At 39.5% G+C, this 16,721-nt stretch overlaps 1 protein-coding gene across 3 annotated transcripts in view; it reads left to right on the forward strand.

Annotated features, from left to right (window-relative positions):
* Positions 1 to 5,896, forward strand: part of LOC136843805 (sodium/potassium-transporting ATPase subunit beta-like) — a 45,960-nt gene extending 40,064 nt beyond the window's left edge. For all 3 annotated transcript variants that reach the window (XM_067112559.1, XM_067112561.1, XM_067112560.1), the window contains exons 3-7: positions 631 to 750; positions 901 to 1,082; positions 4,183 to 4,302; positions 4,746 to 4,908; positions 5,049 to 5,896. In XM_067112559.1, coding sequence (XP_066968660.1) covers positions 631 to 750; positions 901 to 1,082; positions 4,183 to 4,302; positions 4,746 to 4,908; positions 5,049 to 5,152 — 689 coding nt within the window. In that variant the 3' untranslated portion in view covers positions 5,153 to 5,896. The remainder of the gene's footprint in view (positions 1 to 630; positions 751 to 900; positions 1,083 to 4,182; positions 4,303 to 4,745; positions 4,909 to 5,048) is intronic.
* Positions 5,897 to 16,721: the final 10,825 nt, after the last annotated feature.

Raw genomic sequence — 16,721 nt, forward strand, 5'->3', positions numbered from 1 at the left:
TATTAGGATTCAGAAGGCAAGATAGTAAGAAATGAGATCATAAGGGGAAATTACAGAAATTCCAAATGTAGATGGGATACTGATGAAGGGGTCAAAGGAAATGGTTTGTTTATGACCTTCACACCATTACACTGAGAATAGTACTGTACTTGTATGACCATCAGAAAAGTTGGAAGACCTAGACTAGACTTACGTGGTCGAGAACTGTATACGTTGGGAGGCAGGCCATGGCATGGAGATTTATAGAGGTGAAAGCATTTGATTTAGTGGCTGAATGTGAGTCAATGTTTTTTTTATTTTTTGCTTTTTGGTGAAAAGGGGTTTTTGAAATTGGTTTTCAGTGAAATGTTTGTCTCACTTAAACTTGCAACTAGATTACCTATAGATTTTCAAATGCATATTGCTAGATGTACATCCATTTAGTTTCTTTTACCTGCCATCATCCTGTTTCACATGAAGTAACAAAAGAATTAGTTGGAGGAATCGTGGCAAGGCTCTGTTATTGCAATCCCATCATCCATGGAAAATCTTGAAACTGCATTACAGGACATGTATGTATTGAAATGTGAATTGAATATTTATACCTAGGATGCTTTTGATTAATTTTATCTCTTAATATTTCTCTTGCAGCTATGGGCTTTAGACCTTTACCAAGAGCAGAAAACATTGAGTCAACTCTAATTTGGTACAAGAATGGAGATAATGATGATATCAAGCATTGGGTTGAAGCCCTGAACAATTTCATTAAACGTAAGTTTTTCAACTACCAAAGAATGGAGCATTTGGATGAAAGTGTTCTGTTGTAGAATATCCATATATGTATTTGCCATTGCTGGGACTTTGTCTGTGATTAATTATATCAGGCCAGATATAAGATAATTACTTCTCCATTCTCAACAGCATACGAAGGTGCTGATGGTACCTTGTCTGGACAGCATCTAATCGACTGCGATGAAAACAAGGTCCCAGGAGAAGACGAAGTCTGCCGTTTCCAGGATGTCTGGCTTACTGATAAGTGCACAAAGGCTGAACACTGGGGCTATAATAGAGAATCTCCCTGCATTATTCTCAAGTTGAACAGGGTATGTATTTGTTTGGTCTCTTGAATAAGATTTTGAATATCAGATGGTTCAGGAAATTCCAAACCTTACAAAGTCTGGACTTTTTTTATGATCACATATGCATAGACATGATGCAATCAGTCATATTTTGGAAAAAAAATTGCATAGTAAAGCAAGGAATCTATCTTGTTCAGAATTTTGTCACTTGAGACCTGGCAGAGGTCTGTTTTACTCTAGATGTATTTACAAATTCACTGGCATTATTTTGCAAATTCACTGTACAGTATATTTATAGTTTGTTGAGCACGCTTGGTCAAAAGAGGGTATAGGAAGGGTGAAGCAGTGATGGCAAATGTACTTTCCTCATTATCTTCATTATGCAAACAGGCTTATAGGGACTCCCTTGCGATTCTCTAAAAGATGATTATATTTGAGAAAAATGTAATTACTCTATAATTAAAACATTACTAGAAACATGAAAATAGTAATGAAGACAATGTCACACATAGAAATATATGAAAATAGTAATTAAGATAGTGACATATTCTCATGTTTACCTTAAGGGGATTGTAAGGAGGAAAACCATTATTATGGTTTGGGTCAGTAGCCCTGAGTCAGTCCTTTTCATTAAAGGACTTCCGTACTTTACTATCATGACAGACTTTGTCAATATGTAAAACAGAAAAAAAAACTCAGAAACCTTGATAGAGGAGACCAGCGAGCATTACAGTTAATGAAAAAGTTGTAGATTGTGAAAAAACTGTCCACAATTATGAACTGCTTGACTTAATATTTTTATTCCTCAGAGAAAAGAGAGAGGAAATTGGACTTAATTAGTATTTAAAGTTGAATTAATTTTTGCTTACATATAGTATCTTCATGTCTGATGAATACATATTGTCTCTAAAATAAGTGTGGACTAGAATCTTTATTTATAAGAGAAAGAAAACTAGGAAATACTCAGAGGATTATAAGAGGTAAGGTTGAAGGAAAGGGTATCTCATAATCTGCAAGTTATCTTCTGGAAAAGTAAAGGGTATCACTGTCACATAATCTGCAAGTTACCTTCTAGAAATGGAAATAAGTCAACAATGTAAGGTAGCTGGGGGACCCCTTTTTGACCAACTTAGTTGGTGTACCTATAGAAAGATTAAAATGTTTGAGTGGTATTTAGAGCTAAGTTATCCAGGTTATGTGGAAAGCTCATGAAGGGCAATTATAACTCACTGTTAGCTCTCAGCTGTCATTATGACTCAATTATGCCAGGCCCCTCTATGCACCTTATTTTGTATCTTGGTGCAGATGTCAGTATATAGTGAATGTACACTCTGGGTCTTTTTATCCCCACTGTTATCTGTACAATGATTTTTTTCACTAAAACCTCCATGCCTAACTATGGTAATATTTCTGCGGATCCTAAATGTCGTGTCCATTGTAGCCTTTGGTGAAAACACTTTCTAGTTCAGTTTTTTCTCACTTGTAGGCCCTTCTATGCAATACAAGAGTAAAAGAATGCAGTTTAGTTAAGAAATGCACTACAGTATCATGAATTAAACTAAAGCATTTGAATTTCATTGTAGTGGTGATAAGAGAAAACTTAACTGACATGCCTTTCTGTTGCATGTGGATTTCTGTCATTTTTTCTCAACTTTGAGTACTTTAAATTTGAATTAAAAGATTAGCAAATGGTTATTTGAATTAAAAGATTAGCAAATGGTTATCCCCCTTAACTCAATTTTTCATTTTTCTGTAGTGCAAGTTTGGTTTTATGTAGGCATTGACAGGAGTTTGGGAGGCTGATGGTATTCTGTTTTTTTTATATTTTCTTTTAATAATTTACTGTTATTTTATGGGGAAATTAATTTTAAAAATGTTCTTCCAAGTTATGCAAGATGTTTTAAAAATTAAATATACTTTACTGTATGAACTTGGTCTGTGCTTTACGTTCCTCTTTTGAGGACCTTCCTTCGGACTCTTGTGAATACTCAATTGCTTTAAGATTTTTCAGATACTGTTGTATACAAACTGAGGTGGTTTATGTGAAAAAATGGAAAATTAGTTACATGCAGAGAAGGGTAACATTTACTACAACTGTGTGTCCATTGGTTTAAATTTTTTTTTTTTTTTGTCTACAGATTGTGGCTGGAAACTGATAATGTTGACATGCAGTATGTAATTTGAAGGGTTATGAATTGGTTCAAAATTAGTTAGATTTCTTTCAGAGGTTTTGGATAGATAGGATTGAAATTAACACTTACAAGATGATAGTTTTCTTAGCTGCATAACAATTTAGTATTGATCAAAATTTAGTATTTCTGAACTTTGTGTTTGGCAAATTTTGTTTGATGTTTGGTAGTAACTTTGATGAAAAAATTAGTAGAATAGTTTAACGATCTCATGTAACTCTAACCCTTTGTTTATCTATACTACTTCTATCACTATCCCATTAATCATATATGCTTGTATTTGTGTCTGGAAAGTTCCCAGGATCTCCCAAACAGGAGAGGGTAATTTCCCTGCACATGTACTTCTGAATTCTCGGGTAAACTCTCTTTGTTGACCTCTTTTTGCTTGTAATATCTCTATGTTCTCCAGATGTATGCTTAGAGGATCATATTGTCACTACAATGCTTCAGTAACTTTCTCCTTTTCATGTGTTCTGATTGAGAATGTACTTCAGTATTGGCTATTGCACCTGGATATTGTGTATCTGATTACTTCTGAAGTATTTTATGCCATCTGTAATGGTTAACATGTAAAGAATATTCTCCTCCTAGTCCTTGTATTGTTGCTGAATTTGTTTCCACAAAAAGTGAAGCTATTGGTTAATCCCATACGTACTAAAGAGTACATACATGAAATTACTGTACCACCTGTCTGATGAGACAAAAGACTGGTGATCCTCGGAATGTTCATGACACAAATAGATATTTGTAGAGATGAGTTTGTATGAAAAGACTGATTTTATAGGATTATTCATGTTGCTGTCACCAGTGTACTGTATGTGCAGACTCGCCTTAGAAATTTCTGTAGTTTTATGTTTGGTAGGTGAAAGTATTAAAAAAAGCAATTTTTTATAATTTAACTTTTTTACAGTTACTAATCATAACTTATCCCCTAGATGATCAACTGGGTCCCAGAAGTTTACGAAACAATAGAAGAACTGCCAGAAGAGATGCCAGAGAGCTTGAAGCAACACATCCAGAATCGTATCAGTGATAACAACGGCGTTATGCCCAAGGTATAGTGTGGTTTTTTCTGAAGTTTCCCTGTATTAATCTGAAGTGTTCAGCATGGTCTTATAAAAGCTCCCAGTATCTCTGTAAGAATCTAACATCCATTTTTCTGTGCCTTAAGTAAATTATAAAGTACTTGGCTCTGTGGTATAGTTAAACTACTTATTAATGGCAACAAATTAACACAAAAAGTTGACTTATCTACAAGCGAGTTCTTACAGCTTTATAAGGTAGTTGTGAAGAAGAATAGCCTGATGTACCAACGTGACTCCTTGTGCACTTAATAAAACTTGTCATATAGCTAAGCTTTAAATATAAAATTTCAGTCACCATTAAGTTTAGTACATTTTTTAACGTGAGCGGTATACTCTACATATTCACAGAAAATTTTCTCCAATACCGCTGCAATACTAATGTAATTGTGCATCCTTACTGTTGTGTATTTCAGATGATTTGGGTGTCATGCAAGGGAGAAAATCCAGCTGATGAAGAATATATTGGGCCCCTCACATACTCTCCATGGCAAGGCTTCCCTGCCTATTACTTCCCCTTCAGAAACACTCCAGGATATCTTCCTCCCATTGTGGCTGTTCAGTTTAACCAACCACAGTGTAAGTTGAAACATTAAAGTTCCTTCAGATTTTAATAATAATGATGAGCCATACAATAAACCTTACTTGAATATAAGAAACTAATTAATTTTTCTGTTTACAGCCAATATACGAAACTAATTCATTTATTCTGTTTACAGCCAACGTTCTCATCAATGTTGAATGCCGTGCGTGGGCAAAGAACATCAATCACGACCGTCAGAACCGCCTCGGTCTTGTTCACTTTGAGCTTCTCAAGGATTAAAAATAAGATGCTCAAAACAAAATACTTTCAAAATATTGTATTTAATGTAATGTCTAAAGACTGCATTTGAAACTTAGTGTTTGAAAGAAATTAGTGTAATACAAAAGATTAGTCTAACTTGCAATGTAGATGGATGGCTGTTAAATTCCTGTTTAAAAAAAATTTGGATGCAAATGTAACTAACCTGGCTGCTGTTCTTTGAAGATTTTAAGCAAGTCCTCAAAAGGTTTGGATATATTTATATTTATGTTCGTTGTTATGATGTCACCACTGAGGACGAGCTTTTCCCTCAAATGTTTATCAAAAAAGTTGAATATTCAAGTGCACTGACTCGTGTAAAATGTCACTTTTGTGTACATGTGTGCTAATAGTGTAAATGTTGAGCTATCCTTGCGAGTGTGCAGTTCGTAGAGGAATATTAGTCCTGTTGATTTCTGTTTTAATGTAAATAGCCTTGTATGCAGAATATATATTTCAGTGTATTGGTAAAGTAATCCTGTATTGGCACACTGACAACCAGAGATTTTGTTGCTATCTCTAGTTTTTATTTATTTTTTTTTTATAAGTATTTTTTATCAAACAAACCATGAATCATGGAAGTATTTGGTAATGAAGAATTTGTGATTGTCAGTATGCCAAGGCAGAATCACTTAAATTAGAAATTGGGTCCATCATGGAGGAAAGATTAATTTTCTGGAGGTCTATTGTTGAGCAATAAAAATAACTAATTAAAATATATAAATACATGCATTTTTTCTAACCAATCAGACGTAAAGTTATCATGGTTGATGTAAGCTGAACAAAATGGAGGCATGTATGTAGGGTAGAAAAAATGAAATTAATGAAACAAAAAGTGTGATGGTTAAATAGTACTGTTATGTAATCAGAATGACAGATGGGATCTTGGAATGTAGCATATCTTTGCTTCTTAAATGGCTGATAACCATGTTGTAGAAAAATTGCAAATTACCCTATGTATTTTTCTTAATAGCAAACCTGAAGTTCTTGACAGTAGGATAAGCTTCTGAACAAGAACCAGAACTGCTATTTAAAAACTTGTCGATAATTATCATTAATGCTCGCATGGGATCTTTAGCTCTAGGGCAGCCCGTACATTAACTGTCAGTGGGTAAGGGGAAGCCCGCCCACCAATCAGTCTGTATTTCACTTTGCCCTTCGGTCCAGGTGCAAGATGAGAGGGATGGCTGCTGATGTGGCCCATTCATGTAAAGAATTTCAGGTTTGCATGTATACAAAAAAAAAAAAAAATACTTCTAAAATTGCTATTTCATACATAAATACAAACTTAGTTCCTTACATTAGGAGACTTACCCATTGGTTGGAGGAAATCTGGATACTCACTGAACCTGGGACGTGTCTTCCTGGTCTGAGAGGAGCAGAGAGGGATCCCACACACCTTGCACACTGTACAGTTACCAGACTTGGACCATCAAGTAATGGGTTTGTACACAATTACTTGAGGCTGGAAAAACCATGTAAAATGTTAGAGACAACACCTGGCTATTGTAAAACAGGTTTGTCTTGTTTGTCCCTTTCTCCCTGTTTAGAGGAAATGGGACATGCATCCTTAAACTAATAGATTATTTAAGGACTGGTGCCTCATTGTGTAACATACCTGCACAGCTCGTCAGTCAAGCATGTACTCGGCCTGCACGCGCGCACTCCCAGTCACTGAAATACCTTAGACGAAGTGCTACTGTCCTCTTAGGGGAGCTGGGCTAGCTAACCTGTTGAGCAGCCACCACAGGACTCCATGAAAACATGTCCAAGGACTTGTGGGCAACATCCCACAGGTAAAAGGTGGTGGATGTGGTCTGCCATGGCCAAACACCCTCACTTGTAACACCACCTGAATTGACTGGTTCTTACTGAATGCCAGGGCAGTGCCCCTGGCTTTGTGAACTCTTGCTCTGACTGAACTTTCATCACCCTCCCTGGTGTGCAAGTTATATTCCCACCTGATCATCTCATGGAGCCAGAAAGAAAGTCTTCTTGGACACCACTTTCTTGGCCCTGCCAGTACTAATGAAAAGTCGTTGACACTCAAGCCTGAGGGGCCGAGTCCTCTTTGGATAGTACCACAACACCCTAACAGGACATCGTAGTGATTCGGGTGAGATGCTACAAAGTCCACTTAGGGAGGAGATTGATAAGGACTAGCACCTGTCAGGGACTGATGGGTTCTGAGCCTTCACTACAAATTAAAGGATAAATTGGAGTGAAATCGATCCTCATCCCCTGAAGTGTTTCACACTGAAGGAAAAAAAGGCCCTGAAGATCACCTACTCCTTTAGCTGATGCCAGGATAAGGAGGAAAACAGTCTTAGGGTCAGATCCCTGTCTGACAACTCTCTTGAGAGGCTCATACGAAAGATGTGTGAGGCTCCTCAGAACAAGACGTCTCACCTGGGTGGCCCGAGTTCCCTGGGAGAACAAGATTGTTTGAAGCTCTTGAAGGAGCTTTGTGATCTCCAGAGGAGAAGAGATCTACTCTTAGTCTCAATACTTGGCCTAAGGCAGGCTTGTAGCCTTTCGTGGCCAAGACGAAGAGGAAGAGCTGTCAGTGAAAGAACACAAAGTTCACTACCTGCAAAAGAGTGGCCCCGATGGGAGAGATATCCCACCTACAAGACCAACCACAGAAGACTGCCCATTTCCCTTGGTAAACACCCACTGAGGATTTACAGGTATTTAGAGATCTTTGCAGTTCAACAGGAAAAACCTCTTGCTCAACGGAGATGCTGGATTGTCTCCTGGAGTGAAAGTTAGTGACTTCACAGCCTGGTGATACCTAAATACATGTGGCTGACACAACATTGTGCTATAGAGGCGGTTCTCTTGGGATCTCGGAAAGCAGAGCCAGCAGGTCCAGATACCACTCAGCATGAGGCCATTTTAGTGCCACCAGTGTCAGCCTGAGATTTGAGGGTTACGTCAGTCTGAGATTTAGGATTATCAGCTTTGTTGAATGGCCAGCCCTATGAGAGCTGATAGTCAACTCAGTGATCTGGTTAAACTATTTTAATAATAAACACACTTGATGACTAACAAATCAGGCAGAATGGTGGAAAAGTGTACACATCGAGGTTGTCCCATGGGTGTTGAAATGCATCTTCCATGGCAGCCCATGGGCCAAGGTCTAACGAGCAGAATACCAGCAACCTTTGTTGTGTTTTGTAGCAAACAGGTCTATACTTGGAGTCCTCCAGACCTTGAACAAGTTTTCCACCACACCAGTATGTATGCAGTCTCTTATTACCTTTGTTGGCAGCTGAGCTTGTCTCAATACATTCTGAGAGCCCTAATTGTGCCTGGCTGACAGCTCTACTGAGTGGGCCACTGCCCACTCATACACCTGTTAACTGGTGCAGCAGAAGCGAGACTAACCCTCTCTGCTTGTATGCCACTACTGCAATGTTGGGCTCATTAACACCATGGAATGTCCCATCACATGGTCTTGGAATTCCTGCAATGGTAGGAATGCTACTTTCAACTCCAAGATGTGAAGATGCTGATCGTCCTGGTTCTGCACATCTAACACCAACAACTCCTCCAGATGTGTGCCCCACCCACTGTCGGGTGTATCCAAGAGCAGAAGCGTCTCCAGAGGGGGTGTGCCAAGATACACCCCTATTGTAAGGTTCATGTCGTCCAACCACCAAGCAAGGTCTTCTCTCACTACTTGAAAGGGGAACTGGAGAGAAAGTAGGGTCTGTCGCAGGGGACCAGAACCCTTTGAGCCTCCACTGAAGGGAGCACAGGTGAAGGTGCCCATGAGGGACCAGCTTCTCCAAGGGTAACAGGTGACCTAGGATGATTTTCCACTGCCAAGCAGGTTGTTCTTCACAAGACAGGAATTGATGCGTAACCTCTTTTGAACTTACTGACCCAAGAGTCGAAAAAGAAAACTCTCACTGCTGCCATGTCTGTCAGCATGTCCAGATACTTTACCATCTAATTGGGAATGAGATCTGACTTCTTGTAGTTTATCACAATCCTGATATTGTAACAAAGCTCAAAGAGACAGTCCCTGTCATGTAGCAACAGCGAGCGGGAGCTCACTGGGACAAATCAATCGTCAATATGCCTCAAAAAATGTATCCCATACAAATGGGCCCAAGCTGAGACTAACGTGAGCACTCCTGTGAACACTTGAGGAGGACTTGAATGCCTGAAACATAGTCCCCTGTGGATGCATATTTGAAAGTATGTATCTTTCAGATCTATCAAAAGCATGTAGTCACCCTCTCTGATGGACTCTAATATGGACTGAGCAGTTTCCATCTTGAACTGGGTCTGAAGAACAATGCAGAGGTGTCTATGACCAGTCTCCAACCCCCTGTCACCTTCTCTACAAGGAATAGGGGCCTGTAGAATTGTGTAGACCAACCATGCACAACTTCCTCACCCCCTTTCCTCAGCATAGCATTCACCTCCCTCCGGAGGATGAGGTCCTTCTGCAAGCAGGGAATATGAGTGTGAAATCAGACTGGACAGCAAGTAAGGGGTGGCGGAGACTCAAAGGGAAGTACATATCCTTCCTGCAAGACACTCACTTCCCAGGTCTCCTCTCTGTGTCATTGCCGTGTTGCCCATCAGCTCAGTTCCTCGTAGGGCGAGTTGGTAGAGTTGTCGCCTAGCACTCGCTAGGCCCGAGTTTGAGTCTCCAGCCAGCTAATGAAGAATTAGAGGAATTTATTTCTGGTGATAGAATTAATTTCTCGGTATAACGTGGTTTGGATTTCCACAATAAGTTTTAGGTCCCGTTGCTAGGTAACCAATTGGTTCTTAGCCACGTAAAATAAGTCTAATCCTTCGGGCCAGTCCTAGGAGAGCTGTTAATCAGCTCAGTGGTCTGGTAAAACTAAGATATACTCTCACCAGCTCAACAGGCACCCCTCACTTTTGGCAGCTGGTGGGGAGGAACACTGCCATTGGCATCTTCCTCTCATCTTCTCACCCTTGCCCCCCTTCCTAGGAAATGCAGGGGGCTGAAGATATCATGGCTGCATGCCCTTCTCTACAGGGGCAGAGGTCTCGGGAGCTTGATGAAGAGCGGAGGAAGTCAGCACCTTTCTCTGCCCTCAAATCAAGACCAGCCGAATCCAAACGTTCAGTCATAGTTCCTCACAAAGACCAAGAGGCCTTATGGGCCACTGCCTGGTGAACAAGAGTGTTGTTGTTGTTAGCACACATCCTATCCACCACGGTCTCTACCTCACTCCAAGGAAAGAGAGGTACACCCCAGAACTAGTCCATTTGTGAGTGCAAGTACTGGCTCCAACCAATACTTTCAAAGATTCTCCAGCATCCATTCCCCCCATGCTCCTTCTCCGACTCATCCTCCAATACCACCATCACTTCCTCCAGTATAGCCATTGGTTGAATTTGTGCAATAATATTACGAGGCAAATACATAACCCTAACATGATCTTCATCGCCAACCAACTGGGTTTAATTACGATGCACAGGTGCGTTGTCCATGAGAAGTAAAGCTTCCACCTAATGTCTAGCAATGCCAAGGCCCTGTGTCTTATGACAAACAGCCTCCTTACTAAAATGATTATGGAACCAATCTGTTACAATGATACCAAATCCCTGGGAACCTATCTGTCAACACAAGCAGGACACGTGGTTGCTTTGCATGCCCAATTTCCACTGGTTTGCAATGATGCCCACCAGTAGCATTTGCACAATACAAAGCAGACGACCTGCATTGCTTGGAAAGCTTTCAACCAGGTAAATTCTTTTCCATCTCATCAGCCAAGGTGTTAGTGGGTAAGGAGCAATAAAATAAACCAGTTTCATCAACATTGTAGATTTGTCCTAAAACAAGGCCTTTTCTCATCAGGATTGCAACATTTAGCAAAATTCCTCAATTCCCTCCACTGAAGCATCCAAATCTTTGCCATGAGTCTTCTTGTTAGAAACCCGGTGCCAAATCTTGAACCAAAACTTCCAACTTTCAGATGCCTTAAAGTCCACAACCCCATGCAGACCTTTGAACTTGTAGCTGCAGTCTTCAACTCAGCACAGCATACATTCATGCCAGCAACCCTCTGCTGAGGAAACCACACCAAGGTCAACTCAATATCCTCTGACGGCCTTTTGCCATGACCTTGCAGGCCTGACTCCTGGCCGTCTTCCTGAAGTTTGTTAAGTATATCTCCAGCTTGTCCTGGGAAGTCTTGATATCATGCAAGGTTGACCGTGCAATGCCGTACTCACCCCATGATATGTGACAGACCATCCTGCCTCAATTCTCCCCATGACTGCTAGTTTCTTCTGAAAGGCCAGCACCTTCTTTGCTCTCTTAGGATGAGGTGGGGCCATACAAAGGATACACAGCACCACACATAACACTAGCAGGACCTGCAATGCTGCAGACACTGCATTGCAAGCCATGCGCTCATAGTACATCGTTGAGTTAGGAAACCATTCGTGAACAGTTCAAACAAACAACTGGTCACACATGTCTGTACAAAGAGGGAAAACGCTCTTTGTTACAGAGTGCAATGGTACTTTACGAATGTAGCCTATCAGAGAAAGATATGCTTAAGATGCATATGCCTATCAGCCATTGAAAGGCAAAAAATCACAATGATGTGTAATGACATATGCATTACCACTAATAGTGGGAAAGCTTACAAAAAAACAAGAGTGCTTGCCCACCCATACACTTTCTACCATACGTTATTAAATTGGTGACATATCCATATCAGCCAATAAAAAGTGATAAACAGTGACATTTCATGACGTATTAAGCAATGTCATGATTTTAAGCCTATAACAACCATAAAAGATTTCTCTCTTTCTATCTACCTCTTTTGCTTTGTGTGTGTGTGTATTGTGAGTTGTACTTATGTAGGTGTGTTTGTATCTCTCTTGATAACCAGTGGATATTATACAGCGTATTGCTTTTACTTTAAGAGACAAAACAAGTGCTATGCAAGCAAGGGTATCCGATAAAGATTTCAACTCTGGTTTATTACCTGCCATGAATGGGCAAAGTACATCACTATTACGAGTAATTAAAAATATAAAAGCCAAAGCCATCAGTAAAAAAAAAAAAAAGATACCCACAATCACAAAACAGAATCTCTTACAAAACTAACCCACAATCATATAAAAGACATGGGTCCTAGATTAGGATGCAGCAGGCCTAAGAAATTAGATATAGTAGAAAAGGTCATTACCCAATAGAAAAACATTCTCAGCATTACGAAAGAAATCTGGTAACTGATAATTTAGCCTACTTTAACCTCAAATGCAAAGCCAGACACCAAAAGGCAAAATCATACAAACTTCAGAGAAAGAAGTAACTAACCATGTGCTACTGAAAACAACAGCCGATTCAGTGGCATTCACCTTATACAGTTTTCCATTTTATTTATATTCCTTACAGCAGGTAGATGATATATAATACATTCACAAAGGACATGGAAAGATATGGCCTACTGCTCTTTTGTTAACTCTTACATTTCAGTATGTACAGAAGAGGTCATCTACTGAAAGAATGAACTGACAACAAGTGTAAAGTAAATATAGCCAGGGAGAGGGTTTAAGGTTAGCAGTAGTTAGGGTGTAATCAATCAGCTGCAATGCTGGACATTTTTGCCATGAAGCTCACATCCTAATATGTTGGGACTCCCTTGGCTGTATTGATTGGGGAGGTATGTAATAAGAAGCAAGTTAAGAAGAACACTATCTGCTCTTCAAGATGTTACTTGCAGGGCACAATATTTGGATTCTTCTCCACTGGGCTTACTGTTCACTGCAGAACACATTTTAATTCATATACAGTAACTGCAATCCCTTAATTTTCTTAGAACCTTGGGTTCACTTGCTTTTCTCCTACCAGGAACTCTTGTTTATATCCTGCAGGTCCAAGTGTTCCAGTCTGAGGTAGTGGCAGCTCGCCTCCTCCAATAAAGATGCTGTTCAAGCTATACAGTAACCCTTCAATAATTCACACTCCAAGGGAGTTGTAAATACATCCAGGCTACCCAAAAGTCTTACCATAACCTTGGATAGCATATAAAAATATACACTAACTTGAAAGATGGTAAAGAATCCAAAGAAATAAGAATACATCATGTTTCTTTATGAGTATTAAATAAAAAAAGGATTTTGACAAAGGAAAAATCTATTTCTGGAGAGGGGCCCGTGTCACCCGGTGAAAAAGTCCATTCAGCACTTATTTCTAGGTAATTCCGTTGCTAGATACCAGAGAAAGCTAAATGAAATGCTGGAGTTACTACCCCCAGAGCGAGCTCCACTAGATGGAGTCGTGTATGGAAAAGGGTGAACTACAAAAACACAGAACCTTATCCTATAGAGATTCCCAATGTCAAAAGTCCCAACGAGAGAGTGCCGATACAAGCCCATGCACTACTCATGGACTGTATACAAGGCAACACTAGTCGCATTCCATGTTAGCACCCACCCCACTAGAATGATGTTTACCATGGGAGGGAGAGAATGAAAAACAGGGTGGGTCACCGGGTGACACGGGCCCCTCTCCAGAAATAGATTTTTCCTTTGTCAAAATCCTTTTTCTGGATCGGGGTCCCGTGTCAGCCGGTGAAATAATAACAGAGAAATAAACATCATTCTTATGCTATTAAAGACTAAAACAGAGACGTTGAAAAGTAGGAGAATTCTACCCTGAACATTAGTAAGGTCCTCTAAATTCATGTAATGAAAATAATGTAAGTGGTCACCGTCTAAGATCATGAGCTTAGAATAGAACCTGAATAGGCTTGTATTAAGAAAATACTTCCTGCCTAATAGCAGACCCAATGACAGTACCAAAATGACACTTTATCTAGCAAAATGTGCCATTTCAGCCTCAGTAGCATAGCCTACAAAGCTTACTTATCAAAGTAACTACCATACTATCACAAAGCACTAAGACATCTAAACAAAACTACCTATTCATGGTGCATGTACTGGACTGGCTGTGTACTGGCTAACAAGAAGGGTACCCAGATGGAGATGGGGGAGAGAGGATGCCCAGTCACACCAACTGACTGTATCCTCTGTACTTCTGGGCACAAAATTAGTGTGAAAAACCAAAGAAACAAAACAGAGTGGACAAAGTGGATTAACTCCAATATGAAAGACTTCAGTTTGTATACCTAGGAAAAATACAAGTTACTCTACATATTAGGCAGTTGTTCCTGCAGAGGTACAAACATTATGACTGGCGTATGTGGAGGCTCGCTTCTTAAGTGGAAGGTAGTGCCTGAAGGCAAAGGTGAGTATCTGCTACTGGTGAGAATGTGTCCCAAATGAGCAGGAGAACTAAGAACATGTCACCACTTGCACCACTCTACAGGGATGTGGAGCACCGTGTGGCCCCGTGGGCTAGAATCACATCAGAACAAATCTCTTATCAGGCATGAGATACCTGGTAGTGACCTGGTATCCACACAACTTGTTGAGTTGCCATCAAAGGTCTGAAGAAGGTGCTCAAGGCCTTTTAGGTGATATCCTCCAGGTAGAATAAGCTGAAGGTAGCTGTAAGCCTTGGAGATAACTTCCCACAGCCAGAAAATAATACTGTATCTCGAGAGATTTCCATTCATTACTTGTTATCAAAATGCCATCCTTGGCACTCTGATTTCTTGCGGTCAGATCACACTATGTACAAAAGTGAAACTGCTAGCCACTGGGGACTCAGATGCTCATGGCCACTGGCTGTTGCCACCTTTTCTCCTACAGAAGACTGCTTTGTCTTGGATTTCATATCAGTGTGATACCTTAATGGGCTATATTATAAGTACTGAGTCTGTTTTAATTAAGTTTATTTATAAAAATTAAATTATCTCTAGTTGTACTTTTGTCCGGAATGTCTGTCTTAATCTTGCAGTGTTTATGTATTTAAAGTATATGGTATGTACTATACTTCATTTTATTTCCTTTAATGTTCTTAATTTGGATACCATTTGCTACTAACTGTGTTTTGTAATAAGATTTAGAATATACTCTGTTAGAGGTATCTGTTCATAATTCTTAAACATTTCCTGAGCTAACAATTTGCAGCTAATGTGAAATTGATGAAATTCAGACACCCCACTACCTGGCTGAAACTCTAAGCTCTCCTACAATAGCTTGAAAGAGGAATCACTGGCTTAAGAGTTTTTCTGCCCACCTATGGGTGACTGAGTCTTTGCTCTCCCTTATGTTAAGGACTAATGGGGAACCTTTCCCATTTCAGGTCTCGTGTGGTGAGAGGGTTGGCCCCAAAAAGAGATATTAATAAAAATTGTTGGCACTCAAGCACATGTCTACTTCACTCAGATAGAGCCCCATCACTTAGATCAGTAAAAGCCTGTTGGCTGAACAAGTGCAGTACAGTACATAATCATGGTTGAACAAGTGCAGTACAGTATTTGATCATAGATGTGATGTTCATGAAAGACTGCAGTACACTGCCATACATTGTTTCACATTAACAACTGATACGTGATCCCCTTTTCCTGCTGAAAGCAACCAGATTCGCTGAACAGAAGCACCTATATGCTGTAAATGTGTCTCGCTGTCAAACTTATCAGTTCCAGAGTCCTTTATTCCTCACACCATTGGAATGTGAAATAGCCTTCCTGAGGATGTGATGGAACCTCAGTTCAACTGGAAAGATGCAAAGCATGACACTCTAATACAATTCTCCTTGTACAGGCAGTCCCGGTTTAGTTCAAGTAAAGATGCAAAATGGCAGAATAATCATAATTTGAAGGTTTTTGATGTAAAACTCAATAATAATGCAGTTTACATCGTTTTCAATGCACAATTTTTGACGATCTCCTTGATTTTAATAATTTACTGTATTTTAATAATTTACTTACATTTTTATTTATTTATCAATTTGTTAATTAAAAACCGATCTCCTCTTTCTGTATTTCCCTTTACTGTCTGTTACTTCTTTTGAATGAGTACCACATTCTATGGAAGCTTAAATTTTCAGTTAATGGCCCCTGTGGGATTGTTCCATATGAATAGTGTTCATCTTCTGAATAATAATAATGAAACTTTCTGTGCAATCTGGTGTTTGCATTACCATTGATCAAAATTAAGTCATTATTGTAGGTAGAACTTCGAAGGAAGTGGAAAGTTATGGAATGGATGAGCTTGTACTGACATGAATAAGTGCCTTGATGGAACTTTAAGCTGTCACACAAATGCTGTGTGCATAACCTTGTTGGTATCTACATCTGCTATTGCTAGCCAGGTTTTGCTGGTTAGGCAGTGACCCTTGTAGCTCTGTAAGCACTTATATCAACAACAGTTTCAAATCCTTGTGACCTAAATGGACTGCCCTTCCAAAACAGAAGCAAATTTGTGCGTGTATACACAAAATGTGAAGAAATTGCTGAACTGTATTACATAGTGTTAAGCTAGACTGGAAATATGGGCTTTAAAACAAGACTGCCTTGGTATTCCTTAACTTATTAACCTTTATAAGTTTCAGTGAACTAATTAATTTGGTCTTGGTGTGCTTTGTTCATGATGTGTACTATCCTTATTACTAAAGGGTTTGTCATAA

The sequence above is a fragment of the Macrobrachium rosenbergii genome, chromosome 12 (assembly GCF_040412425.1).
Source record: "Macrobrachium rosenbergii isolate ZJJX-2024 chromosome 12, ASM4041242v1, whole genome shotgun sequence".
Taxonomy (NCBI): Eukaryota; Metazoa; Arthropoda; class Malacostraca; order Decapoda; family Palaemonidae; genus Macrobrachium; species Macrobrachium rosenbergii.